General features: G+C 28.6%; 1 protein-coding gene across 2 annotated transcripts; it reads left to right on the forward strand.

Moving 5' to 3' along the window:
• Window positions 1–667: 667 nt before the first annotated feature.
• Window positions 668–27,848, forward strand: LOC130671167 (protein draper). Of its 2 annotated transcripts, XM_057474890.1 has the most exons (14): window positions 668–969; window positions 13,435–13,826; window positions 13,968–14,094; window positions 15,128–15,296; window positions 16,079–16,325; window positions 16,400–16,520; window positions 17,765–17,902; window positions 18,062–18,241; window positions 18,320–18,647; window positions 20,272–20,379; window positions 20,586–20,750; window positions 20,837–21,043; window positions 22,120–22,452; window positions 23,625–27,848. In XM_057474890.1, exons 2-14 carry the CDS (start codon window positions 13,726–13,728, stop codon window positions 24,473–24,475), a joined length of 3,075 nt encoding a protein of 1,024 aa, XP_057330873.1. In that variant the 5' UTR covers window positions 668–969; window positions 13,435–13,725; the 3' UTR covers window positions 24,476–27,848. The 2 variants fall into 2 exon arrangements, with proteins under 2 accessions (XP_057330873.1, XP_057330874.1); XM_057474891.1 differs by lacking the exons at window positions 20,272–20,379; window positions 20,586–20,750; window positions 20,837–21,043.
• The last annotated feature ends 87 nt before the right edge of the window (window positions 27,849–27,935 follow it).

Consider the following 27,935-nt stretch of genomic DNA (forward strand, 5'->3'; position numbering starts at 1 on the left):
ACACTAATAAAAAAAAAATATGCACATGTAGAAAATTTAAAAAGCCATAGATGCAATTTTTTAAAAATATTTTTTTATTTAAATTTAGTTTAATAAAAAAAAAACGAAAATTATCAGACGTCGGCTAATTTCAGATCATAATTAACTTACTCCAACAAAAAATTCCACTGTCGTTATTTTGAATTTAAAAAAAAAATTAAATGTTACGTCATTATGACACTGAAGTCAGAAGACAATTAACAAGTTTCAGATTTTTTTTTTCAACAAATTAATGACAAAAAAAAAAAAAACTAAAAATATACACATGTAGAAAACTTAATGAACTATAGATGCAATTTTTCAAAATTTTTTTTTTATAGTTAATCGTTTTTTAAAAAAATTCAAAAACTGTCAGACGTCTGCTAACTCCAGTAACATTACGTCATTAACGTCAGTTTCCTGATGTCTAACAATGAAAGTTAATAAACGCTGCCTCCTATAACAATAATTTTCCCCTCCCATTCAATAGAATTTAAATAAATCAATAATCGCCCATGTTTAAATTTTAAATTTTCCCGCGTTTTTCTTTTCGGCGCCACCGCTACTTTCCGATACAAACTACCCGGCTCATCGAGTAAAGAGTGTAAAGACTGATACCTAACAATTTTATCGTCTACTCTCGCGTCTCTCAACAATGAGCATACCGAGCACGTAAACTCAGCAGTTTCAAGTTTAAAATCCGTATTCACTATTCAGTACAATGTGAGACGCCGTCAGTAGTCGTTGTAATTTTACTCCGCGTAATTCAAAACATAAATACATTCTGTTTCTAAACTTTTACAAAAGTCATTGTTTACTTTTTTAATTTATCATATTCATGCTCTCGCTGGTGATAGTGAATGTGATTACGCTCCAATTTAGTTAATCTGCTATGTGGGTTTATTTTTTAATTGGATTACCTGTTAAAGTCAAGGTTAATATTCCAGAGATGTGAGTTAATTATATTTTTTACATTTCATAGTTTGTATGCTTATATATTTTTATATTTAAATATATATGTATATAGTTTTTTTTTTCAAATGTATGTGAAGAGTTTATAGATTTTTTTTAACGGGATGAACTGAGCGTAAGATTTAATACAGTAAATATCTCGGTAATTGTGTGCTGTGTGTGCGCGAATGTGTGTAACACACACACATATGAATTTTAACTCTGACCACTTGTCAAACAGGTTTCATTCTTCCATTACACGCTTTTATATGTATGCTTTCATTGTACATTACGTTTTACCCGTGTGTGTATGCCCTCTTTATTATTTTTTATTTTGGTTTAAAATAAAAATATTAATTATTATTGTTTTCATCTGTTACAATAATTAACTTATTTTATCTATACAATTTTTATCTGATTGGATATTTATCGTGGAAAATTTTACTGTTATACAAGAGATTTATGAAGTCTTTTAATTCTTTAAAATTTTATTTTTTGTAACAGACATACGGCAATTTTTTAATTACATATAAAGAAATTTTAAAAATGAAAGTAAAAAAATTTTAAAAAATGCATGTACTGAATTTTGAATTTTCTAAACATGCATTTTTTAAAATTTTTATTTTACAAACATTTGAATTTGATATTTCAAAGTTTTAAAAATTGTCAGATCTCCGCTAACTTTACTATCATGGATTTATTTGAACAAAAAAATTTTTTATTATCAGTTATATCTCGGCAGCTTGTGGAGATAAGCGGACGTTGTTTGTGGTCTTTTAAAAGGAAATTTAATTATCTGTAATTCTGTAAAGGGCAAAAAATCTTATAGGATTGATAGTTTTTAAGATACAGATATTTTTGTATTTAAAAAAATATGTGGAAAGAATGATACTGGAGTTAGCCGAAGTCTGATAGTTTTTGAATTTTTTTAAAAACGATAAACTATTAAAAAAAAATATTTTGAAAAATTGCACCTGTAGTTTTTTTAATTTTCTACATATGCATTTTTTTAGTTTTTGTAATTTATTTGTTAAAAAAAAAATCCGAAAATTTTTAGTTGCTAACTTCAGGATCGTAAGAAAAATTATCTTCAGCTGTAACTTTTAAATTATTGGATTTATATAATTTTTTGCAAAGATTAAATTGTGGGAAATTAAATTTACTTTCTAATGTACTCATTACATACATATTTATGCTAATTATTAATTTATAAATAATAACCGGCATCTATTTGCAGGGAATACCAAAAATAATACTCGTTAGCTGACGTCTAATAAATTTTGAATTTTTTCTAAAAGCGATAAATTATAAAAAAGATATTTCAAAAAATTGCACCTATAGCTTTTTTACTTTTCTACCTGTGCATATTTTTAGTTTTTTTGTAATTGATTTGTTAAAAATAATCTCAAAATTTTTAGTTGTCTTCTAACTTCAGGATCATAGACCAAAATTATTTTATTCCCCCAATATTTTGAAAACTGCCGTATTAATTTAAATCAAGGCTTGGTTTTAAAAACTAAACATAATTTGGAAAAATTTTAGTACTTTACAAAAATGGCGTAGGACCATTAGTTTAAAAGATTTAGTCTCCAATTTAAAAAAGAAAATGTCTTAAAATTTTTTTTTACTTCTAGTGGATATATTTTCAAAACTATTGACCTTACGCAATTTTTCAAAGAGACAAAAATTGTAGGAAATTAAATTTCCTTTACAAAACACACCCACAACATCCATTTATCTCATATATTTTCATAAATATTCCCATTTGAAGCTCTGATGTTTTTTGTTCCAATTTCACTTTCCCCAGTTTTTTAAACTGGACTCAATAATTCTACAATAAAATTCAAATGACCTTGAGTTTTTGTCAGCAACTACTTATTACAAGACAATAGAAATATTATTATTAAAACCGTAATCATTTAAAAACGAAATAAAATCAACTTCTAACATTTAGAACCGAAATTCAAAACTAAATTTTTTTTTTTTTAAATACAAAACATTAATTTAAGTCGACAGGAAGCCCTAAGTGGTCAGTTTGAGCCTTCACATGACACACTTGTAGCCCTCATACTTTCATACTCTACTGATTCTCTCACATACATTAATATTTTATCCATTTAATAATTATAATATTTATTTACTCTTATCCTCTTACTCTTTGTAGCGCAGGTAGAAAAAATGAAAGATTTAAAATTACATTTTAAATCCCAAATTTTAATTTTGACTAATGAATTTTTAATGTTAAAGTTTTCTTTCTTTTTATATATCAGTAATTTTTTTTTTTTAATTTTCGCTGACGATTAATTTTATTTAAAATATTAATTATGCTTACAAAGTAATTCTGGGTTACAAGGACAAGAAATTGTTGAAGAGAGACATAAAGAACTGGAAAATTATTTATTTTAAAAATATATAGTATTGCATACTGCAATGTAACTCTTAGCTCGATCTAATGTACAGTGTTACGTCATAAATAGTGTTTTATGTCAATTATAATCAGTTGTACTCGGTATATATATATTATTATATTGTACGTTGCTGTTGTAGTTGTAGACTCTCTTTACTTACATTACTCTTTACTTTGTCAGTTTAACTGCTAACGCACACTCATTTTATAACGAATTTTAGCCTTTGTACCACTTTGTGTACTTGTTACCAACTTTATTATTTTATTTATTATCCTGTAGGTATTTATTTTTTCTTAGTCAGGATTTTTTTATTTTTTGATAACGAGGAATTCTAATTTTACGTATTTGTCATGCAATAATTTTTACGACAGGTGTTATTGTGAATAATAAAAAAATTAAATGTTGAAAATAAATTTTTGATTTTAATTTTTTTTTGACTGAAAAATTTTAAATACTCGTTTTTTGAAAAATTAAGTAAAAAGTTTTTTTAAAACTGCCCAAAAAAATTCATGATTTTTTAAATTTTATCTTCAAGCTCATTTATTCAAAAAATTTTTCAAAATATGAAAGATTTTTTTTTCAAATCCTATTGCCCAAAATTGATACAAAAATTAATTATTTTCGTTTAACTTTTCACGGTTTGATTATAAAAAAGTCACTAAAAGTGACATTGATCACTGATTTGACATTTTGAAAATTTTCATCCGTCAATTCGAACCTAATTTTCAACCCCTCAAATTTCAAAAACTAATTTTTTTACTAGCAAAGAGTTATGTTTGTTATTATTAATCATTAAAGTAAATTATGAGTTATAAAAAAGTACAAAGAGCAATAAAATATATATATATATATATATATATATATATATATATATATATATATATATAAATTTCAAAAATAACATTCACCGACCAGTACAAAGAATGCGCGGTTTAAAGTACATTTGAAACGGTAACTGTTAATTTTTCTTGTATTTTACTTTTTTTTTTTTCAATAATATGAGTATATACATATTTAAATGATTGTATATATTTATTGCGTACATATACATTCGACCGTTTACAAACGTGAAAAAATTCATTGAGACATCGAGTACGTAGCAAACGTCCTTGTCGTATTGCATTTAAATTACCTTCTTTTTTTTTTTCATTCAAAGAAAAAAAAAACCTCATGTTAATAACACGGGCTATTACTGTGTCCCCTTTTTCTACTTATTGTTTATCAGAATCTAATAAATAATTTTTGAAATCTATCTCGAAGAAATTGAGAAATTGAGTCACGGAAAGCTAAAAATCTGTGACTAAAATTAAAAAAAAACACATATGTCTTAATTACTTTTTTTCTTTGGTCCACATGTACCGGAAGTGATTCACTCACTCGCTCACTCATTTACTCACTTACTAGTTTTTTGATCGCGCACGCGAGTTAATTCAACTGCTGGCACATTAAAATTACTCATTCCAATAAATAAATGTCTAATTAGTAATTATAAAAATATAAATAAAAAGTCTTTAAACTCATTATATAAATATTTATATACAAATTTTTATAAATTCGCGTGAATATATTTTTTTTATGGAAATTCATATTTTCATACAAATATGACTTATCATAAATTTATCTCAACAACTCATCATGAACTTTTTGTAAACATCATATGTTACAAATTTATTCATTTACTTGTGTAAAAAAAAAAATTTTTGATAAACCGACGATTGTTCAAAACTTTGAAACGTGACACGACGAACTTTTTTTGAAAATTTCATAAACTTTTTAAAATTAAAGAGAAACCGAAAAACAAGCAGCGGAAAAATTACAATTTTTAGAGCAAACCAGGGCCCTCGTATAAAAAACTAGTTTGCACTGTAATAATTGAGACAACTTCTTGCAATAAAGTATAATTTCAACTATAAATACCAAATTTTAAAGTTTCTGATATATTTTTGATTAAGAGAGTGAAATAGGTGATTTTCAAATGAACCGTTTTCAAAGATAAAGACCCAAATCATCAAATAAAATATTTCACTCGATGCGTAAAGTTATTATTTATCAAATCAAATGCTTCTGGTTCGGAAATTTCAGTTTATATCTGAGAACGGCTCATTTTGAATTTCCATTTGCTAATGTAAGTGCAACAAGGACCGCTTCGATTGTTCACATGTGTGTGAGAAAGAGAATAGATGGCAAATCTTCTTAAACGAAACTTTCCCGGGTCAAAAATTAAACTTGATTTAAACTTGATTCACCTTATTTTCTTTTGAAGTTATCGATTCGCCAACTATTTATCTATAAGATCTCGACTTTTTCGACTTAAATTAAATTTTTTTCAACTTTTTGAACTTTTTTCATCTTAGTTTCAACTTATTTGTATTTTTTGATCTTAGTTTGAACTTATTCGTCTTTACTTCGAGCACGATAGAGATTCACCTTACTTTTGACTTGCTGAATCAAGTCGAAAAAAAGTTATTTAGTCGCCTTACTTTCGCCTTAATGTATAATTATTTCACCGTAGTTTTGACTTTCTTGCCTTATAATTTAAGTCGAATAAGTCTAAATCAAGTCAATTTCGGCTTGATTTAAACTTTTTCGTCTTAAATCGCGACTAAGTAAGCCAGCTAAGTCTAAACCAAGGCGAAAACTCAATTTATTTCATATCTCCGTAAAAAAAAGTCGAGTTTGTCTTGCGAAAAACGGCTCCAAATTTCGCATTGGTAAACCAAGTCTTAATCAAGTTTCATTTTTGACCCGGGTTATCTGATCTCAATAAGTTTTAAACCTGTATTATCGTAAGTGGACCGTATGGGACATGTGATTTGTGTTAAATTTAACAAAAATTTTTAAACTGCATAGCGTTTCATTCAACTTTAGTTAAATTTACAGTTGATGGTGTCAAATAATTGACACTAAATATTTAACCATTTAATTTTTATACACAAGAACATAAAATTTTCAACTGTGTATTGAGGACTGAAAAATGTCTTATATGTGAATCTGTAATAATTGCTACGTTTTAGATATAGTTTAATTATTACAGTTTCGCAGTAGAGTGACTTTGCTGATATTTGAAGCTGTAATTTTTCCACAATTTTTTTTTTCGTGAAGATATAGTTCAAAATCAGCTTTTTCTGAACGTATTTTGCAATGAAGAAAATGATAAAATATCACTTTTAATGGAGAGTCAAATAAAGTTTATAAAAGAGTCTAAAAACGTTAATTTTTAGTATGAAGTCGACAATTTTTTTTTTTTTTGTATTTTTAGAAGTTCAAAAATCATTTAAAAAAAGTCTGTCATTGTGTCAGGTTTTGAAGTTTAAAATAGCAGTCAACACTTTTTCAATAATTTTTTTTTACACGGGTAATTTCTTAAGAGTTTAATAAAAATTTTGATAAATATGAGCAAAATTTATTTATTAATAATAGATCTAAAATCTGGAGCAGCAAATCGTTCACGAGAAAAATTCATAAATTCTGTAGATTTATTAATATCATGAGAATGCAAATTATAATTTAAAATAATCTATTTATAATATATGAATCATATATTTCATAATTTTTTTACTACCAATCTATTAATTTTCTACGATGACTAGATTTCGCTTTAAATATTTAAAAACCCCGCTTATAATTTTAAACCCTTCATTAATCCCATGTGTCATATTTATTATACACATCCATCATTTACAAAATTTTAGATGCACACAATTTTATTCTAAGAATTAAAATTTTTAAAAATACAAATTCAAATATATCTAGGCCATGATTTTACATTGCCAAGTTTGAGATATGATCGTTTCATTACAATGCATTAGATAAAGTTATAATTTAAAATTAATAAAAGGAAAAAAGAAGATAACGTTAATAGTAATGATTATTCAGTTAACATCGCGTCAATGTAATGTTGAACAAAAGTAAAAAAAAGCTAATTCGCGACGAGTCTCGAGGCTGCGGATTCATACTTCCGCGCATTTCCATGTCTAATACAAACCATACAATATTAATATTAACCGTCCGCTATATCATGATTCTATTCCACATAATATACATCTATATATATTTTACATATGTTTTAAACTCCTACTATCCCACTGATTCGTCAGATTAATTCTACGAATTTAAAACTTGTCATCAACTTATTTTCTTTGTGTTTGTTTATACTCTGCTGCTAAGCATTTGATACATAAAATTTTTTTTTAACTATTTTTTAACGATTAAAAAAAAATTTCTCTTGTATTAAAACTCATATTTTCTCTTTAGAAATACAAACAACCTTGCACTCGACTCATTTTATTTTCTCGCTTTAGGCTATTTGAGTTTCAGCGCTTTTGCCAATGCGCAATTGCATACTTGTAATATTTATCGGGGTATTATGTTTTCTACAGGCTTAAGACGATATATATATATATATTTATATATATAGGATCATATAACATGAGAGTGTAGTGTAACAGTAACACATGAGCAAGCATATCTGTATTTATTTTAGCGCATGGTATGTAAATGTCGGAATGTATTTTTATTTCGAAACGACTAGAGAGTAAAGTTGAGTGTAAATCAGTTATTTTCTGTACCATGTACATATGGAGAATTTAGTCGCGTGCATAAAATGTAATGCACGAAAATAGTTTTTGCGATCAATATTCATTTGAAAGTAGAGCTTTCGTGTTAGCGATTAGTTTTATAATTTCAAGGCTGAATATTAATTTTATTTAAACAAAATTGTCATTTAATAATTGAACATTTTTGTAGAGAAAAATTTATATCATGATATAAATACGCGATGAAAAATGGGCTTAATAAATCTACGAGTTTTTATTATGCTGCACAAAAAAAAAAAAATTCTCGACTGAAAGTAAATATTCTTGATTCAAGAAAATTTTTTTGGAGACCTAAATTTTCTCAGATAAAGTAGAAATCTTCTCCAACCAAGACGAATTCTCTTGGCTCAAGAAAATCTTGATTTGGTTTCCGAAAACGTTTGTCTTCAAAAATATTTTCTTGACTCAAGATATCTGTTTTTTCTGTGTGGGACCAAACTTGAAACAGGAAACTGATTTGCCAAAAAATTATTGTGCTACACTACAAAATATATTACACACTTAAAAATTATTGATAAATTGTAATCAATATTTTTTGTCTAAATTATGAATTATAGAAGGAAATAAAAAATTTTTAAATGCTCACAATAATAATTATAGTGCAGCATAGTAATTTTTTGACTCAACTTCCTGTTTAAATTTTGGTCGACAGCATAATAAAAATTAGTAAATTTTTTGTCTTCATTTTTGTCCGTGTGGTATTTAAAGTAATGATTCATTATTTGTTGTTATAAATTTTAAAACTCATGTAAAAATAAAATATTTTATTATATTATTTGTGAATATAAATTATTTATTTTTTTGTTGCTATAAAAATATTTTGATAATTCAGGTTTTTTAATACGAAAGAGTATCACTTGTTTTGATATTTTTTTGGAGCCATTAAATTTATGATTATCAAATATTTGATCAAGAACGTCAAGCCAGAGATAAGATTTATAATTACGTTTTTTTTTATGAGCTGACGTAAAAATACTATCAGGATTTTTCGATGCTTTCACTTTTTTTTTTTTAAATTAAGTTAATAATGCGTTGGAAAATAATTAAATTATGAGTAACTTTATGAAAATGAAAAATAATAATAATAAATGTAACAATATCAATAATAGAAGACAAACGGCATTTCCGGTAAAAGTATTATCACAAGATACGAGAGTGATAAATTTAAAATACATACGTAAAAATGAGAAATATGAGATACAAAATAATCGACACGAAGAAAACAGACAAGTAAAATAATAAAATATATTGATAACGTTAATAAATATTTGAGATTGCGTATTTAAATCATAATCACACAATTGTAGATAATAATTCAATGAGATAATTCAATGTGTTGTCGATAAAATTTTAAATATTTATAGTTTTCAAGAAGTTTATTTTTACTATCCGTTATTTTGGTAATTTTCAAATTTCACTCCTTCACAGAAAAATATCTTCATATTATGAAAAAAAAAAAATCCTGCAAAATTTAAATCTAATCCAATAAGATTGAACCCGTCCGCTAAAAATATTTAAAATTTAGACGTAAAATGCGTTAATTAAAAAGATTGTTTTTAAATCTATTTTAGTAGATTTTATAGAAATCTCTCTTTTGCATTTGTCCTCATGGTGGAATTTTCAAAGAATTTTGCCATAATCTATCATAATTCATCGAGTAGGTTCCAAAAATACCATTGGTTCAAAAGTTCATATATATATGTAATATAACGCGCCTTGTTGCGACGATAGCGGCCACAATTTTTAACGGATCTTAATGAAACTTGGCACACTTATTCTATGAACGATTATCGCGGTTAACTTCGAAGATGAGCAAAATCGGTCAACCAGTTTAGAAATGGTGGACATTTGAAATTAAAAAAATAATGAAAAATCCTACTTTTTCGGCTTTTTTCGTAAATAACTTAATAACGGGTATATCTATCCTTATTATGTAAAAAGAACTTGATAGCCGATAGAAAAAGCTATATTTTCCTTTTTTTCATTTTTTGTTTTACGATAATTGTTCCACTTTTAATAAGGGTTCAAAGTCACATAATTGACTCATGTGTTATGGTGATAATGCCATTGTTTATATCTTTGAAAATTTTTGATAGGTGATTATTAAATTATATATATATATATATATATATATATATATATATATATATATATATATATATATATATAAATCTACTTCCATTTCGGATGCCGAATGGCCTTTTTTTTTGTACTTAAAATCGATAAAAAATATTATTCCAATGCGAAAGATTGATGTTCATACATTTCTCTAAATCTAGAAAAAAAGTATTTGTATTCGGTGACAGTAGAGCCGAAGCTCGCTTCGCGTTTAAGGTGTGACAAATTTCCAAAACGCTCAAGCTCTTCATAGTTTATTGTCAAATATGACCGCCAAAATGATGATTTTATCGATTAAATTAAGCGATAAAAGATTGAATTTTTTTTCTACATTTAATAGACAGTATTAATATCATCATTAGTCTATATTTGAAGTTTTTTATATAAATACTTTCCATAATTTTTTAAACGATTTAAATTTAATGATCTGCGAGGCTCTGCAGGATGTAATGCGATCGATAAGACGAAAAAAATAATTCTTTCATATGCTTTTATAATAAATCGTATTAAAATTTCAATTGAGGGATTTACTTTTCGGATCATTTTTTTTTAATGCATACTAAATAATTTTGAACACAAGTTCAAAAATAAAATTCTGCTTCATAATGGTACAGTCCAAATATACCCACACCGACACAATGAACGATATAAATGAATTAAAACTCCCCTAGTATAGTTTAGTTCAGTTTGAATACCGTGAATTCATTTAAAATGACGTTTACCCTCATATATCGTATCGTTTAAATAAAAGGCATGTTTCATTCCCGCACATATTACATTATAGTGCATAAAAGGTTTTGGGGAGTTAAACATTGACGCAGAGAACAAACTGTATAGTAGACCGATGTATTATATCGGAGATGTAATGGCTGATGTGGGTAAAACTGTAATGGAGTCAGAGGTAAAAAAGGACGGAGATAAATTGCAGAAATAGTACCCGAGTTAAATAGAGAGAGGTAGAACAAGTATAAAGAGAAATTATCGAGTCAATGCACTGAGTCTGTTGATCTGATCAGCTCCATCTGGTATATCTTCGACGAGTTCTAATTCCAGAGGTTCATTTAGCTTGGGATTCAAATTATAAATTACTAAAATGAGATCAGTCTACTGGTTTTGTTATGTGCGATACATAAGTAGTTAGATAAATTATTATTGCTGTTAAATTGTTTTTTTATAAGGGGTAATGTCATTTCCTGTGGGTCAATCATCTGAGATTTTTTTGTTGCGCAGTTGCGTTATCGAGCTCAGAATATATTTGAGTTACAGATTTTAGTTTATGTCCAAAATTTAAATTAATCAATCGGTCATTGAACAAAAATTTCAATAAATTTATATCTGTTTTTTTTTTACTTAAAGTTTGAATTAATCTCAATATTTAGAAAATATTTTTTTTTAGAATTTTTATTCCAACCCTTTGTCCTTAGAAATTTTTTTCCATGACGTAAACTATTGTTCTTATTGAAACCCTCATTAAAAAAAAATAATTCTGCATACTCACATTCACATTCGCATTTTGTTTGCTTCTTTATAATAATTTTCTTTATATCTCCAGTATTTTCACTTTTTACAATAAACAATGTTGATACTTTTGATTAGAGTTTAAGAATAAAAATATTGCTACAGGTAATTTTTAATGAAAGTTCACTACCCTTTCATATCTCCGTAATTAAAAAAAAAAAGAAAGTAAAGTACAGTAAAGTTGTGAAAGAGATCTGGAGGATTAAAAATGCACCACCAGTCACAGTTGTATATTTAAAATGCATTTTTTTCCTCTTAACCTTCTCATTTTTTTTTTATCTGCACTGTCTTATTTTCATCCCCTTTTAAAAAATATTTTATTTCCACCCTCGTAGTCTCGACGAGAATGTAATGAGCGTAAAATATATCTTTTGAATCGTTCAAAATTTTTTTTTGTATCACAGTAATTGAAAAAAAAAATCAAATCCAATTATTTAATTAATGAAATAAATTAATAATTTCCAAAAATGAACGAATTTTTTGTATAAAAATTTTGGAATCGGCCGATCATTTAATTTTTTTTGTGCAAATAAAAATCCATATTATTATTATCGTAATTATAAAATAAAATTAATTTATCATTTAAAATTTTATTTACTGAGATTATAAGTTATCAAACATTTTTTGTTTATTAATTTGATATGAATCATTTCTGTAACATAACACTTAAATATATTAACTATGCACTAGTTTAATCAAGTGTTTTAATTTTTTTATGCATACAAAAGTGATTCATATTTAATAATAAATTTATAATGGCGATAAAAATATATCTATTTAGTTGTAAAAATATATTCAGTAGGATCAAAGTTGGCAGTTGAATTTTCAATGAAAAATTGTTTATTCACTAGTCAATATTTATTTATTTTTACACATCATTAAAATTATTAATTCTGGTTTTTGTCGGGAGTAAATTCGGAGTAATTACGGATTTTATTTAAATCAGAATTAATTCCGTCACTCGGAGTTTCAGATTTAAAACAAAAATACCGCATACAGAGTCGATGGGGAGTTTGTTTTTCCTGGAGTAATTTCGGAGTGATCTGGATTTTATTTAAATCCGCGTTCATTCTGATTTGGAGTTTCAATATTAGAATAAACTCCCTAAAAGAAGGAGTTCATTTTGATCTGAACTGGAGTTTCAATATTAAATAAACTCCTTATAAGAGCTAATTTTACTCCGAACTGGAGTTTCAAAATTAAAGTAAAGTTCTTGTAGGAGTTGATTTTACTTCTAACCGTAGTTTCAATATTAAAATAAACTCCCCTTCAAAGTGACTTTATTCCAAGGAGATTAAATAAATACACAGTCGTCCGCTCCCGATTTAATCCGCGTTAACTCCGAAAATTATATGTATTTATTGAGAGTAGATCCAAATAAAACTAACTCATTATGGGTACCACCATGTCATACTAATCACTATCAGAAATCATTTCTGATAACTGGCATTAAATTTTTGAATGCGCTGCCTAAAAATATAACATCAGCTGATAGTTTATTTTTAAGAAATTATGTTATAAGCATTTAATGGTATCTGAGAAAAATAGTTAAAATTGGTAAATTGTCTACGAAATGTATATGTTATGATGTATCTTTCTTTTATTAAGTAGCTCTGAAAGGTATACTCCTAGAGTCATTATTATTTATGCTTATTTACACTTGCTAATAATAAATTTGTATTCTATAAAATTATTCTTGTAAATAAGTTGATAAATAAATAAATAAATAAATAAAATTTTGTACACTGTAGTAAAAAAAAAATTTCGCTTAAAATTTAATACTCATTTTTAAAATTTATTAATTTGAAATTATTATTTTTTTTCAGATTCAAATGTTAGTATTTGATTACTAATGAACTTTCGAAGAAACAAATGTAGAATCGCCGGTTAATTAAAAAAATCATGGATTATGATAGACTAGTAGTAGAATTTCATGTAAGAGTAGAGAACTTTATCTGTGGATACAGAATACAATAAGTCAGGGAAAAAAACACGTTTTTAGTGACGAGGGTGTCTGTAGTTACACTGTAGTAATAATTAGTATTATCCACCGTCTGAAGATCGTTGGAGGAAAAGTAAAATACGTGAATAAATATAAAGGCTGAAGAAGATCAAAGATGAGTTCAAGAGTATTGTTGTCTGTACTGACACTAGTTACTTCTGTGTTTTATACTCTAGCTGTTCTTGAAGGTCCAAATGTCTGCGTTCGTCAAGAAGCGTAAGTTAATTATCTTAATATTTCTTAATGTTTAGTTACCGCGATTCTTTAGATGTATCTTTAAATTTTCAGTATCTAACAATTAAAAGTTTTTTATAATTAGACATAATATAATATATTTTTTTATAACAATATTTACAGATATACTGTAACAGTAAATATATCAGAAGAAAAACCATATCAAGTACGGCAAAATAAGTGGTGTTTTGCCGTCCCGCCAAGATGTTCAAGTTATCATATGGAATTTAAAACCGTATATAGAACACAGGTCAGTTCGATTTGATAAATTGATAAATATGGGAAGGCATCAGTTGCCTAAAATTTTTTTGCCGATTGTATTAAATGCCTACAATATTTTTGCGTACATAATAAATGCATACTGCTCAGTTTCTTATTGCTCAGTTGCCTAACAAACTTTATTGCCTACAGTTCTATTGCCTACAAAAATAAAAAATATATATTCTAATTGCATACAAAATTTATTGCACTGTTCTATTGCCTACTAAAAAAATATTTTATAATGTCCAATTGATTACTATTTAACTGTGTACCCATCAGAGAAATACCTGATTAATGTAGAGAAGCTTCTGATTTATTTGCTAAGAAAATCAAGTACTTATTGATGAAAAAAGATGAATGTTCAGGACCGATTATTTAAAAAAAAAAAAAAAAACTCAGATGATCTGAAAAATATCAGAACCACGGTAGTTTCCACAATATTAACTGGAAACTTCATTAAGTTTTCTATCAGATTAAAAATTAATTAACATTGTTAATGATTGAAAATATATTCATTTATATGTTCATATTTTTTATTTTTGTAGGCAATAAAGTTTGGTAAGCAACTGAGCAGTATGCATTTATTATGTACGCAAAAATATTGTAGGCAACTGATGCCTTTCCGATAAATATAAACAATACTTAATTTATTTATTTAAAATATAAGTTTATTTTTTTTTAAAAATGTGTTGGTAAATTTTCAAATAATTTGAAACTCTCAAAATTATTATAAAGTTTATGAATAATTAAAAAATTTAATATTGAACGATTTAAAATCTTAATATTTTTTCCGATAATTCAAATTTTTGTCAGAAGTGAAAATATAACAGACGAAAATCTACGAAAAAATTATTCTTGGTTACTTTAAAAATTAAGCTCTGAATTAAATAAAAATTGAATATTTGAAAACTGATCAGAACTTTCGGTTAATTTGAAAATTTTCTAAATATTTGATTCGAAATTTGAACATGATTTGCACACCTCTAATATATATAGAAATATATATTTATTTATATTTACAGGTCTTGAATAAAACTAGACCAGTAGATGAGTGCTGCAAAGGTTATGGGGAAACTGCCGCCGGTGATCGATGTGTTGCTATTTGCAGTCAAGATTGCGTACACGGTACTTGTATTGCTCCTGATGTATGCACTTGTGAACAAGGATATGGCGGTCCTTCATGTGATATCCGTAAGTTTGATTTTTCTAATCTATATTATTAAGAGAATAAGGAAAATTTTGTTCCCGCCATATCTGAATGATAGAATTAGTTAATGTTATTGAAATTGGTATCATTAGATAGGTCTTGACTTGAATTTGTGCCTTTTCATACTTTAAACTCTTTTTAATTGCCAAGTATTGAGATAAATAGATTTATCTATATCATTCGAATTACATTTAAATTACGCGAGAAAAAAGACGGTCGTATTTATTTTCTTTAAATAAATTAATACTTTAATTATTCTGTCACTAAATATGACTGAATGCCACTGAATATATTTCTATATTATTAATATCGCGTTACTTATTCCAAAATGACAGATTTTTATGCTCCCTTTTGGTTTTAGGAAACTTTTCAAAGCCAAAAAAGTGTGCATAGAAAAAAAAAGGATTCATTGACACAAAAAATCTTTACTCGCCTCACGAAAATTTTTACTTACCCCAAGAAATTTTTTGCATTGTGAATTGAAAACAAAAATTTATTTAGAACTAGAAAAAATTACTTGGTGCAAGGAATCATTTCTTGACCAAAAAAATCTTTTCTCGCCTCAAGACAATTTTTGTATTTAATTGATTATGCATAAAATGTCTTGGTGCAAATTAAAATTTTGTTGCGGCAAGAAATCCTTTTTTTCTGCGTATTTTATTAATTTAGTAGCGATATTTGGGCAGTCACGTAGTGACTGCAAGTCGCTCGTTATTAATTAATCAGTTAATTAATAAATTTATTTGTAATAACTCTTTTATTATAGAATGCCCAGCAGGTAAATGGGGAAAACATTGCAGTCAAAATTGTAAGTGCATGAATGGTGCAGCATGTGACCCATTCAATGGAAAATGTAAATGTACGAAAGGGTGGACTGGTGATAATTGTGATAAAAAATGTCCGCCTGACCATTATGGCCAAGACTGCGGAGAAGAATGTCGGTGTAGGAATGGCGGCAGTTGTCATCATATCTCTGGAGAGTGTCATTGTGCTCCTGGTTACACTGGGCCTCTGTTAGTATTTTTATTTATTTATTTATTTATTAGAAATGAAGAATTAATTGATTAATTTATTTTATTGCTTATAGTTGTGACGATCTGTGTCCTGAAGGTCGACATGGTGACGAATGTAAAACAGAATGTAAATGTCAAAATGGCGGACACTGTTCACCGACTGACGGTAATTGTTACTGCACTGCTGGATGGATGGTAAATATCTTTTTCTTCTACTTAATAATTTTAGTTTTAGTCATTACTACTGAAATAATTAGATTTACGTAAAAAGTCAATAAGATCTTTTTTGTCGAGAATTTAATCAGCTATTAAATTGTTTCAATACATTTTTGTCATATCTCTATTAGTTTACCCAGAATTTTCATTTTTTTACAATAAAATTCGGATGTCAATTTTAAAGTTTTTTATAAAAAAATTATATTTAATAAATAAATTTAATTAACGCCTAGCAAAGTGGGCTGAGGTATTTAGTATGTGTATAAATATTAATAACAGTAAATACAAACACCTTAAACAGCAACAGGGTCATCGAACCTCAGTAGCCCACTTGCCGCGAAGAATTTAGCTCACGATAATATTTATAAAATTATAAAAGTCGGACACTTATAGACCACCCGGGTCGAAAAATGTGATCTGTTTAAAACCAAATAAAAATTTTATATTTCTAGTAAAGTTTTATTAATTAACAAGTGAAATTAAATCGAATTATTTTCAGTCTTGTTCTCAATATTCTCAATACTTTTTAGTCTGGTTCTGATCGCCTACACTGTAAAAAATCCGGAGTGAATCCGGATTGAAATTAAATCCGAATTCACTCCGGATTGAAATTAAATCCGAATTCACTCCGGATTCACTCCACCACTCTGAGTTGTAAAAAAAAAAATCACTCCGCATGCGGGTGTGCGCGTGTGTGTGTTCGGGTATGTGTGCGTGTGTGTGTGCGTATCGGTTGATCAGTACTGTAATACGCGAATTTTTATTTCGATTTTACTTAGTGGAGTTATATTTTATTAATAACATTTTTAAAACTCCCCTCCGGAGCGAATGTTACTCCGGAGGGATTAAATTAAAAAAAAATTATTCACTCCGCGAAAACTCCCCTGCGGAGTGAATTTCACTCCGAGGGAAGTGAATAATTAAAAATTCATTCACTCCGCATTCACTCCGGATTTAATCCGCATTCACTCCGCGAATTTTTTACAGTGTATAAATCAAAATCCGACTTTTTTCTCAAAATATTTTACCTTCTTTTCATCTCTACAAAAATTATACATTTTCTACTTGATATCTATTTTTAATTGTCTTTAGATCAGAAGCAGTTTAAAATTTTTATAAAAATTTAAAAACACTAAAACTAAAAACACTAGTCAAAATATAGACTAAAATCTGATGAAATTTTTCTACCTGGGCACTTATATAAATTTTTTTGTTCTTCAAAGGGCCAAGTCTGCGGCAATAGATGTCCGGATGGTTATTGGGGTCAGAATTGTACTCAAGAGTGTATTTGTTACAATGGCGCAGCCTGCAATCACGTAACGGGTGAATGTATATGTAAACCAGGTTATCGTGGACATGAGGTGATTTATTAATTTGTAAAACAGTTCACGCTATAATACCGGCTGTCAATTATTATTGAACAATTACTTTGTTTGTAATAAAAAAAAGTATACGGTATTATTGCCAAAAATTATTACAAAGTTCTTACATAATAATTAATGTTTGTTTATTTATTACAGTGTTTTGAAGTTTGTCCTCGTGATAAGTGGGGTTTGAATTGCGAAAATGAGTGCAGCTGTCAAAACGGAGCTGCTTGTTTGCCAAACAATGGTACGTGCATCTGCAAACCTGGGTGGGAGGGCGAACAATGCGAGAAACGAGCTTGTCCTGATGGTCGTTGGGGTAAAAATTGTCAGAAGGTATTGATTAATAGTACGATTAACTCTGATAATTTATTAATTTAGGGTTTGATTAATTAATTGAGTGATTAATTGAAGGTATGTGAGTGTGAAGAATCCAATACCGAGCTTTGTCATCCATGGTCCGGTAGCTGTATCTGCAAGATTGGGTGGGATGGCGCCAAATGTTCGAGACCATGTCCGTATTACTATTACGGCAAAGGCTGTGAGGAACGCTGCGCTTGTAAAAATGGCGCCCAATGCTCTCCGATAGATGGATCCTGCATCTGTGCTGCTGGTTTTCGCGGCAAAGATTGCAGTGAAAAATGTACTAATAATTCGTACGGTGAAGACTGCACTCAAAAGTGTGCTTGTAAAAATGGCGCTTCTTGTTCGGCGGACATCGGTCGCTGTAATTGCACTGCAGGTAAATATCTATAGTAGTTATTATTAGGATTTAGAATTTATTAGAGTAGAAATGGATCGAGGGAGAGAGAGAACTATAAATTGTATTGATATTTATAATTATTCAGTTTATTTATAAAATGGTAAGTTTTGTTTGAGGATTTAAAGAGAAATTAAATAAACAATGAGATGTTTATTGTAATGAACGTCAGTAGAAAATCATAGATTTTTTTATGACTAGTGTGTAAAGTGAGAAGTATCGGACTAGCGTAAAAATGGCGGGTGATAAACTCAAGCTAATTTTGTAATCATACAATGCGTTGTTGTTTAAATTTTATTCGGCGAATTCGTAATTTATTGTCAAAGTTATGAATAAATTACAGGCTTCTATTCACTGCCACCCTAGCGCATCCGAATTATGGTATTTTACGGTAAACGCTCGGTATTTTTACCGTAAAGTTGGAGTAAGAGAACGATAATTTACCGTAAAATTGCGACAAGCCTGCGGTATTTTACCGTAAAGTGGAGAATTGCACCGTAAAAACAAAAAAGCATACGGTAAAAATGTCGCAAATTACCGTATTTTACCGCAAGCCGCCATAAATACCGTAAATTACCACACATTAGTGTAAGCTGCCATAGTATGCCGTAACTTACCGCTAATTGCGGCAAATTTGCCGCATAAATACCGTAATTTACGGTAAATTATAGTATTTTTAAGTACCCTGATTAGAAAATACGATTCGTGAGGATTAAAACTGTTTTGATCGTTTTGAATCCTCACGAATCCTCAATTGATGATCAAAGAGGATTAAAAACGATTAATATTTTAATCGTTTTTAATCTTCATGCAGGACCAGAAATTGCTGTACATTATTTTACGATGAAAGACGATTCATGAGGATTTGAAATTTTTAATCCTCATGGATCGTGTTTAATCGTAAAATAATATTGCAATTTATGGTTCCAAATGAAGATTAAAAACTATTCATAAGGATTTGAAATTTTTAATCCTCATTAATCGTTTTTAATCGTAAAATAATTGATCATCATTTGAGGATTAGAGACGATTAAATGTGAAAAACCATGAGGATTATGACGATTAAAAACGATTATTGAGGATCAAATTTTTAATCGTTTTTAATCCTCACGAATCGTATTTTCTAATCAGGGTTAACTCGCGGTATTTTTACCGTAAATTTGTAGTAAGAGAAAGGGGAATTTCCTGTAGAATTGCGACAAGTATGCGGTACTTTACCATAAAGTGGAAAATTGCACTGTAACAACTGTAAAAGTTAAGAGGCATACGATAAAAATGCCTTAAATTACCGTAAGCCGTCGTATTTGATTTTAGGCCTACGTAAAATACCGTAAATTATCACACATTACTGTAAATTGCCGCAATACGCGGTATATTACCTCGACTTTCAGGAAATTTGCCGCATAAATACTGTAATTTAAGTAAATTACGGCAAAAATGCGGTAAATTGTTGTAATGTACCGTAATTCGGATCCGCCAGGGGCAAGTACATATTTAATAATTAGTAACAATCTAATAAAATAAATGAAGAATAGAATAAAATAAATTTCTATTAATTTCTCTTTAAAATAATTTATTGTTTTACAACTAATTAATTTTACATCAGGATGGGATGGTGTTCTGTGTGATCGACCTTGTCCAGACGGTTCATTTGGTAAAGATTGTGCAGATAAATGTCAATGTCTCAATAATGCCGCTTGTGATCCACAAAATGGTAAATTTAATAAATAATAAAACCTTTTTGGTGTCGGTGCATTATTACTTTCATGTTGTCAATTATTTCCGCTCTTTAATTGATAAAGAAAAAAAATAGATTCAATTAATCATAACCATAACAAATTAAATTAATCATTGTTCGCTATAAATAATACAAAAACATAACCTATTGAGTGTTGTAAATAAAAAATTAAAACGAAATAGGGACGTGTACATGCGGAGCGGGTTATATTGGCGAGCACTGTCAGCAGCGTTGTTCTCATGGGCTTTTTGGTCAAGACTGTTCTCAAGTTTGTGACTGTGAAGAAGACAATAGTCTAGATTGTGATCCTACAACAGGACATTGTATTTGTAAACCGTCATGGCAAGGTTCGTTTTTCCTCTTAAATCTCAATAACTAAATTACTTGATTTAATTTGAATATATTGAATAAATGAATAAATAAAAATATATAGGAATAAGATGTGAAACACGATGTCCGATTGGTTATTATGGTAACGACTGTCAGTCACTTTGTAAATGTAATAACAATAGTTCTTGTGATCCTATAACTGGCGCTTGTGTTTGCGCACGCGGATGGGAAGGTTCCGACTGTTCTAAGCCTTGTAAGCATGGATGGTATGGCGTACGATGTAAAGAAAAATGTCCGGAAAAAATTCACGGTAAGATACTCATATACTTTAATCAATTAATCATTAATAATAATAATTTTTATTATTTTTAACGGTTGCTATGGAGACTTATCATGGCAACGGTTGCTATAGAGACTGTTGTCATGATCACGGTTGCTATGGAAACTGTAGGCGTGGCAACGGTTGCTATAGAGAATGTTGCTATGCAGACTGTTGTCATGGCAACGGTTGCTATAGAGAATGTTGCCATAGCAACGGTTGCTATGAAGCCTTTTGTCATGGTAACGGTTGCTATGGAGTAGGCGTGGCAACAGTTGCTATAGAGACGGTTGCTATGAAGACTTCTGTCATGGCAACGGTTGCTATGAAGACTAATTTTATTCATAAATAATAATAATTTTATATATTTTTCAATAGCTTTCAAAATTTTGCACGAAGGAATTATTACATTAAAATTTTTTTTATGCATGATATTTTTTTCTCTACTCAGAATTTTTAATCAAGCAATTATTTAATTTAGATCAATACATAAAATTTTGAATTATAACATTTATTAGCTCAATTTAATTTCGGAAATTGAGCGCCAGTGGTAACATTTAAAAAAATTAAAATGATTAACAAGTGGCGCCCAAAATAGGTGCTGCTAACTAATTCAGGATACTCCCATTTAAATTAAAACTTTAAAAGTAGAAATAATTCATAATTTATGTATTTAGAATTTATTAAAAAGTATAAACAATAATTGCATCAATAATAACAACTTATATTAATTAATTAATTAACAATTAATGCTTGTGCGGGGGTTGCTTTCACTTACCGTCTTAATTAAATAACAAAAATAAATTTATTAATGTAAAAAAATTTATCTTAAAGCAATTTAAATATGGATTAAAAATGGAATTGAGGTAAGAGATTATTTGATAAATAATTATTTTAAAAACTTATTAATTATAAAGAACAAAAAAAACTCTCTCTCCCTCTGCTGCTTTGCATTAAAAAGCATTTTGTTGAAAGAATGATGGTCGTACTTTTTAAGTTTCATTCATTTGTACATAAACTTGAAATAAATTATTATAAAAATACATTTTTATTTGATAATTTAACAGGAAATATGACGTGCGACCACGTGACTGGGCAGTATGTGTGCAGACCCGGTTATCTAGGGTTGACTTGTGAGCATTCGTGTCCACCGGATCGGTGGGGTCTCAATTGTCTAAATCATTGCGACTGCAAGAATGACGGCGAGTGTCATCACGTCACGGGAGCCTGCCAGTGTCGGCCAGGATGGCAGGGAGATCGCTGTCAAACGCCATGCGCCCAAGGTACTTTTGGGGTTAATTGCACTCAGAATTGCAAATGTCAAAATGGCGGCAAGTGTCGTGCAAATGATGGAGTCTGTAGGTGCGTTCCTGGATGGACCGGAGCTCGGTGTACTGACAGTGAGTTTTTAATTACATTTTATTTTTTTTTTTTCAAAATTTTATTAATTACTCATATTATTGACATATAATTAAAAACCTTCCGATCACTGACTCCCTCATCAAACTCTGACAGACACTTGAAATTTCAAAAATTTCTTTTTATTTTATTTACGACTTTTTAAGTATCGGAGCCGTTACTAAAAATTTTATTTTTCTTACGAGCATCAAATTTTTATCAAAACGTGAAAAACATTAAAAAATTTATTAATGATTTTTTCTTGTTTAGACAATATCATTAAAATATTCGCTATTTTTAAATTTGAATCATCGAAAAATTTTACTTTCACTGACAAACAAAAAAAATGAGACTTTTTTCTCATTGGATTTAATTTTTATAAAACATTAACACCGCTGAATCCTAACAAAAAACTTTTAAAACATCAAAGCCTTCACCGCATTCCAAAAACCAATGAAATCATGATTTTCATTTAAGGTTGCACGGACAGTACTCCGTAAGTCATAATAGAATCTATTTTGCGAGAAAAAGTATTGTAAATTATTCATAAAGAAATATAAAAACATAACCCATAAAAATACACAGGAATTTTTACAATTCAAAGTTGGCGCGTTTTATTCTATGCAACGTTGCCACACTGCACTGAATCACGTGATTTATATATTTTTAAGTATGGTGGACTGATATTTTCGTGAATTTCTCATCTGCCGCATTAAAATATCTTTAAAAGCCTTCGTCAGAAAATTTTCATTTTATTTTTAACGTATTTTGCGAAAGTTGATTGATTGAAATAGAAGTTTTTTGTTTTTTAATCTTTATAAAAGTTAGTCACTTAAGTCGATATATGTGCATCTCGTCAATATTCTCTATAGGCTACATGTTAAATTTCAATTTTTTAATAATTTATTTAACGATAACCCTTCGTCAGATCTATTCCAAAAAATTAATTTAGACGTATGAGATAGCAATTCATAACATATCAAAAAATTAGCTTTTGATCTTGAAAAGTGCATTTATGTCCGAGCAACCTTAATCCCAACAAGACCGAAAAACATCAAGACCTTTATCCAGTAATCATTTCAAGTCCTGAAAAGATCAAGACCCAACTCCATTAGTATCCAAGACTCCAAATCTTCCAAGAAAAACTGAATCATAAAAAAATTTGTGCCAACAGTCTGCCCAGAAGGTTACTACGGCGACCACTGTATGGAGCCATGCGAGTGTAAGAACGATAATTTCCAATGTCATCCCGCCAAAGGGTGCGTCTGCCGCTACGGCTACACTGGTCCAAACTGTGAGGACGAAATATTGTCACGCAATGTCCAAGAAAAGACTGAGTCCAGCGTAGGCAGTGTCGTAGCCGGTATATTTGCCGCGATAATCGTAATTGCCGCGACTCTCGCCGCCTGGATGTACCACCGACGTCGCGTGGCCAACCTCAAAATGGAAATGGTCCAGGTTCAGTACATTGCTGAACCCGTGACTCCTCCAGACCGTAACCATTTTGACAATCCTGTTTACTCATGTCAGCCAAATTCTCCTCGCACTGATGACGCGACAATGCTCCTTAATAATGGATTAATTAGAAATAATTTAGGGACTAAAAGTATTAACAGTGAAAAAGCTAAATTAGGGTTAGGTTTAGGATTAGGATTAAATGGAACAGGCGCAAGTTGCTATGGAGATGATGACGACAATGACAGCAGTAAAGGCGCCTATGGGATACAGTATGACCATCAAGCCTCGTTAAAAAATAAAGACGCTGACTTGGGTAACCCTAATGTCAATGTTTACCACAGTATTGATGAAATGGACAGCAAAAAAGGCCCCGAGCATCTTTACGATGAAATAAAACAAAACAATGCGGAGCTAGAGTACGACCACTTGGATTACACGCGACCATTGAGTGCATGGAAGCCTCACTATCAACGCATGGCAAATGGCTTTGGTCCCAGTAGAGACGGAAGTGGTTCCAGCAAAAGTGGATCCATTAATCCCCAAGACCCGGAGCTTGGGCGCCAATGAATCTCTTTGAAACAAACTTACACATTGTTTCAGTTTTTTGTTCGATCAAAGAACCGAACAAATAACATTTTTTTAGTTTATTTTTTTTACTTCTATTTGCGCGGATTTTATTTGTGCAATTGAGACTTGTAAATATTTTATAAGATTCATCTTTAAGTTTTATTAATGCATGATTAATAGTAATTAATATATGGATATTATTTAATCACTGCCTAGATTATAGTCTAGGGTAATTAAGTACGCGTGTCTACCATGTAATTAAATGTCTTAAGGTTGAAAAATAATTTTGGGGCCATTCTCACAGTCAAAGTCCCCCCCCACTTTTTAAAAATATTTAATGACTCAATGCAATGACCGCATTTAAATTTTGGTAATTAATTAAAGAAAAGTTGAACTATTAATTGAAAAAAGGACAGCGCAGTTACAATTTCGCCAAGACATAGATTTTTAAAAAAATTATTTACAGTAGATTTCAATTAGGAGTCAACCGAAATTTTGAAAATAAATTGAGTATAATTTTCATAAAATTTCCAAGTACTAAGGTAAGTGACCCCTTTATCGGCCAGGCCCCCTTTATTGGATACTTAGTCGAAAAATCGATATATTTCCACAATAAGTACGTATTCAAGCGTAAATAGTTTTTTAAAAAAAAGTAAAATTAATCTAGTTTAGATAAAACATACTTTGATTATTGTAAAAATTCATTTTATAATTAAAAAAAAAATAGTAGTGCGTCAGATGCGATTTCTGGTGATTTCTTATCATGTAGGTTAAGTATTCTTGTTTTTTCAATAACCGATTAATAATTAAAAATAACAATAAAAGTCCGATTTTTTTTTTGTAATCTTATTAGCTTGTTTCATAGTAATTTTATGAGTTGAAAATTTAATGATTTTTGCCTAATTTATATTAAAAATAGGGTGGCCGAATATAGATACAAGAAAATTACCTCTGTTTGCATTATCGGCCACCGTAGTTTTATTTTTTTTGAGGTTATCAACATTTATATGCAAAATAGTCAATTTTATTTGTTAATGTCAAAATAAATAAACAAATTGATTAAGTTAAATTTCAAAATAAATATAAATATTTAGAATAGATGTAAATAAATTATATACATCCGATCAGCTAAAATTTTATCTAAAAGGTGGCCGATAAAAAAAGTCTAGGCAGGCCGATAGAGGGGACATCAGGAATTGAAGTTTTCATTTATTAGTTAATTTCTAATAAATATTTTTACATATATTTTTTTTTAATTTGATGTTAAATATATAAGCTTCAAGGTTCTATCACTGTTTTATACATGAATAGGTTTATTATATTTTAATTCTTAATTCGAAAAAAAAAAATCCGCTTAACTGGCTGATGGAGGGGTCACTTACCTTAATTGATAAAAACTGGGTAATTTTTTTAAAAATCTATGTCGGCGCAATGGTAACTGCGTTGTCTTTTTTTCAATTAATGCTTTAATTTTTTTGAATTAATCAATAACATTTTAAAACTGTTGTGACAGTTCGTCATTGAATATTTTTAAAAAGTGTGTGGGGGCACTGCCTGAGAATGCTCTCAATATTTTATATAACAAAAAAAAACGAAAAAAGTTTTCTAAGACCGCTATATTTTTAAGACGTAAAAAGTCAATTATTCTTCGAGTCTATGAAACTTAAAATTTTTTAAAAATCTTTATTTTTTCTCTCAATGTCAATATCATTTTTATTAAAATTAAATCTGAATTATCGGAAGAATATTTAAAATAAAAATTCTAATAATTAATCATTTCTAAAATGTCAATTAATATATAGTAAAATTCATTAAAATACTAGACACATTTTTTGACGCAGGTTTTCCGTTAACGCTATCGCTGTTACAAATTTATAGACATTAAATTCATTAGAATTAAAACGATAATTAACTGCTTAGAATATTACACGGAGAAAAAAATATTGCGCTCACCACTCAACGGTATCGTGATATTTACTCTCCTCGGTTGTTTATCCGTTGTATACGGAAAGTGCTGGTCTATCGGATCGTGATTATCACGATACAGGCGGATCCCGAAATCATAAGATCGTTTCGCTATAGTAACGATCCGTTTTGTTATTATAACTAATTTGAGGTTAAAATAGATAAATTTACAACTTTAACTTCATTACAATTTTATTTTTAGCTGTCATTAATAATCACATATTAATAATTCTAATAGGTGCAATAAAAAATTATTATTTAATATCAAGAAATGTAAAGTAATAGAATATACTGAATTAATTGATGTAAATTTTACAGTCTTTTTTTTTGTTTCAAAGATAAATTAAAAAATTAATCGATAAAAAACAGAAATTCTTGCATTAAATAAATAATTAGTATTTTTTCATTGTCGTTGTGTGCGCTTTAAATAATTAATAATTTTATAAATAAACACTGTATAATTTGCAAGATATGCATTATAAAGTTTAATAATTTGGTTATGAGTGGTGGCGCTTGAGAAGTAGATCGCGATAATCACGATCCGTTTTGGTACGATATGGATACGTTAACTGACGAGCACTATACATATAAGTATATGCACAATCCGTAGGATCATTATTATAAGTATCTAGTGTTTCATTCATATCGATATATATATTGTGGTAGTAGCAATACAGTTTAGAACTAATCACAATACACTTGTCGCTCTCCGTTGGTGAGCGATAAACACAATATTTTTTTTTCCGTGTAATTTGTATTTAATCACTTTATTGATAATTCAGCACAAAATATTTTAAATTTTTTTCGAATAAGCTATTGCTCGATTTTAATTAACGAGTAGCGGTTGTATATATATGATATATATCAAAAAATTTTATCTTTCACATGATATAAGTTAAAAAAAAAAATGAACTCTAACATTTGAACAAATAATTTTTTATGAAATTTATCCTTCCTCAAGATGCAATTGATCTGATCTGATCAAATCTTAATTTATAATTTTTATTTTAAATTCTATATATATATATATAATTTATAGGATTAAGATTTATTGTATAATTCTAATGATAGTTGTAAATTTATTAATTATTATTAATTAAAATTTTATTTTTTTCTATATTATAATTTATAACATCTTTTTTTTTACTAATTATGAACTATATAAATATATATGATTTTTATTCTGTGATAAGTCAATAAGATTCGCAATATATATGAATCGTATTAGACATTAAGTGACCATAGCGAAAAGCAATAAAAGAAATTAAAGAGAAAAGTAAAAAGAAATAGTTAATAATAATTAATTAATTGATATATTTATAAGTGAAACTATATATATATTGATAATTTTGTAGTGTTGTGTATATTTAATCGGAAGAAAAATATAAATGATAATTTTAAAAAACAATTTAGGCGTAAGCATTTTTTAATTACCACCGATTAATCACAGGCAATTAAAAAAACGTTTTAGTGATAAAAATACTTGGGGAATTTT

This window comes from Microplitis mediator, chromosome 7 (assembly GCF_029852145.1).
Source record: "Microplitis mediator isolate UGA2020A chromosome 7, iyMicMedi2.1, whole genome shotgun sequence".
Classification (NCBI taxonomy): domain Eukaryota; kingdom Metazoa; phylum Arthropoda; class Insecta; order Hymenoptera; family Braconidae; genus Microplitis; species Microplitis mediator.

Coding starts and splice junctions, on each gene's coding strand:
- LOC130671167 (XM_057474890.1), top strand. CDS start 13,726: ATGAGTTCAAGAGTATTGTTGTCTGTACTGACACTAGTTACTTCTGTG. Junction 15,297..16,078: donor CGGTCCTTCATGTGATATCC/GTAAGTTTGATT, acceptor CTTTTATTATAG/AATGCCCAGCAGGTAAATGG. Junction 18,648..20,271: donor TCGCTGTAATTGCACTGCAG/GTAAATATCTAT, acceptor ATTTTACATCAG/GATGGGATGGTGTTCTGTGT.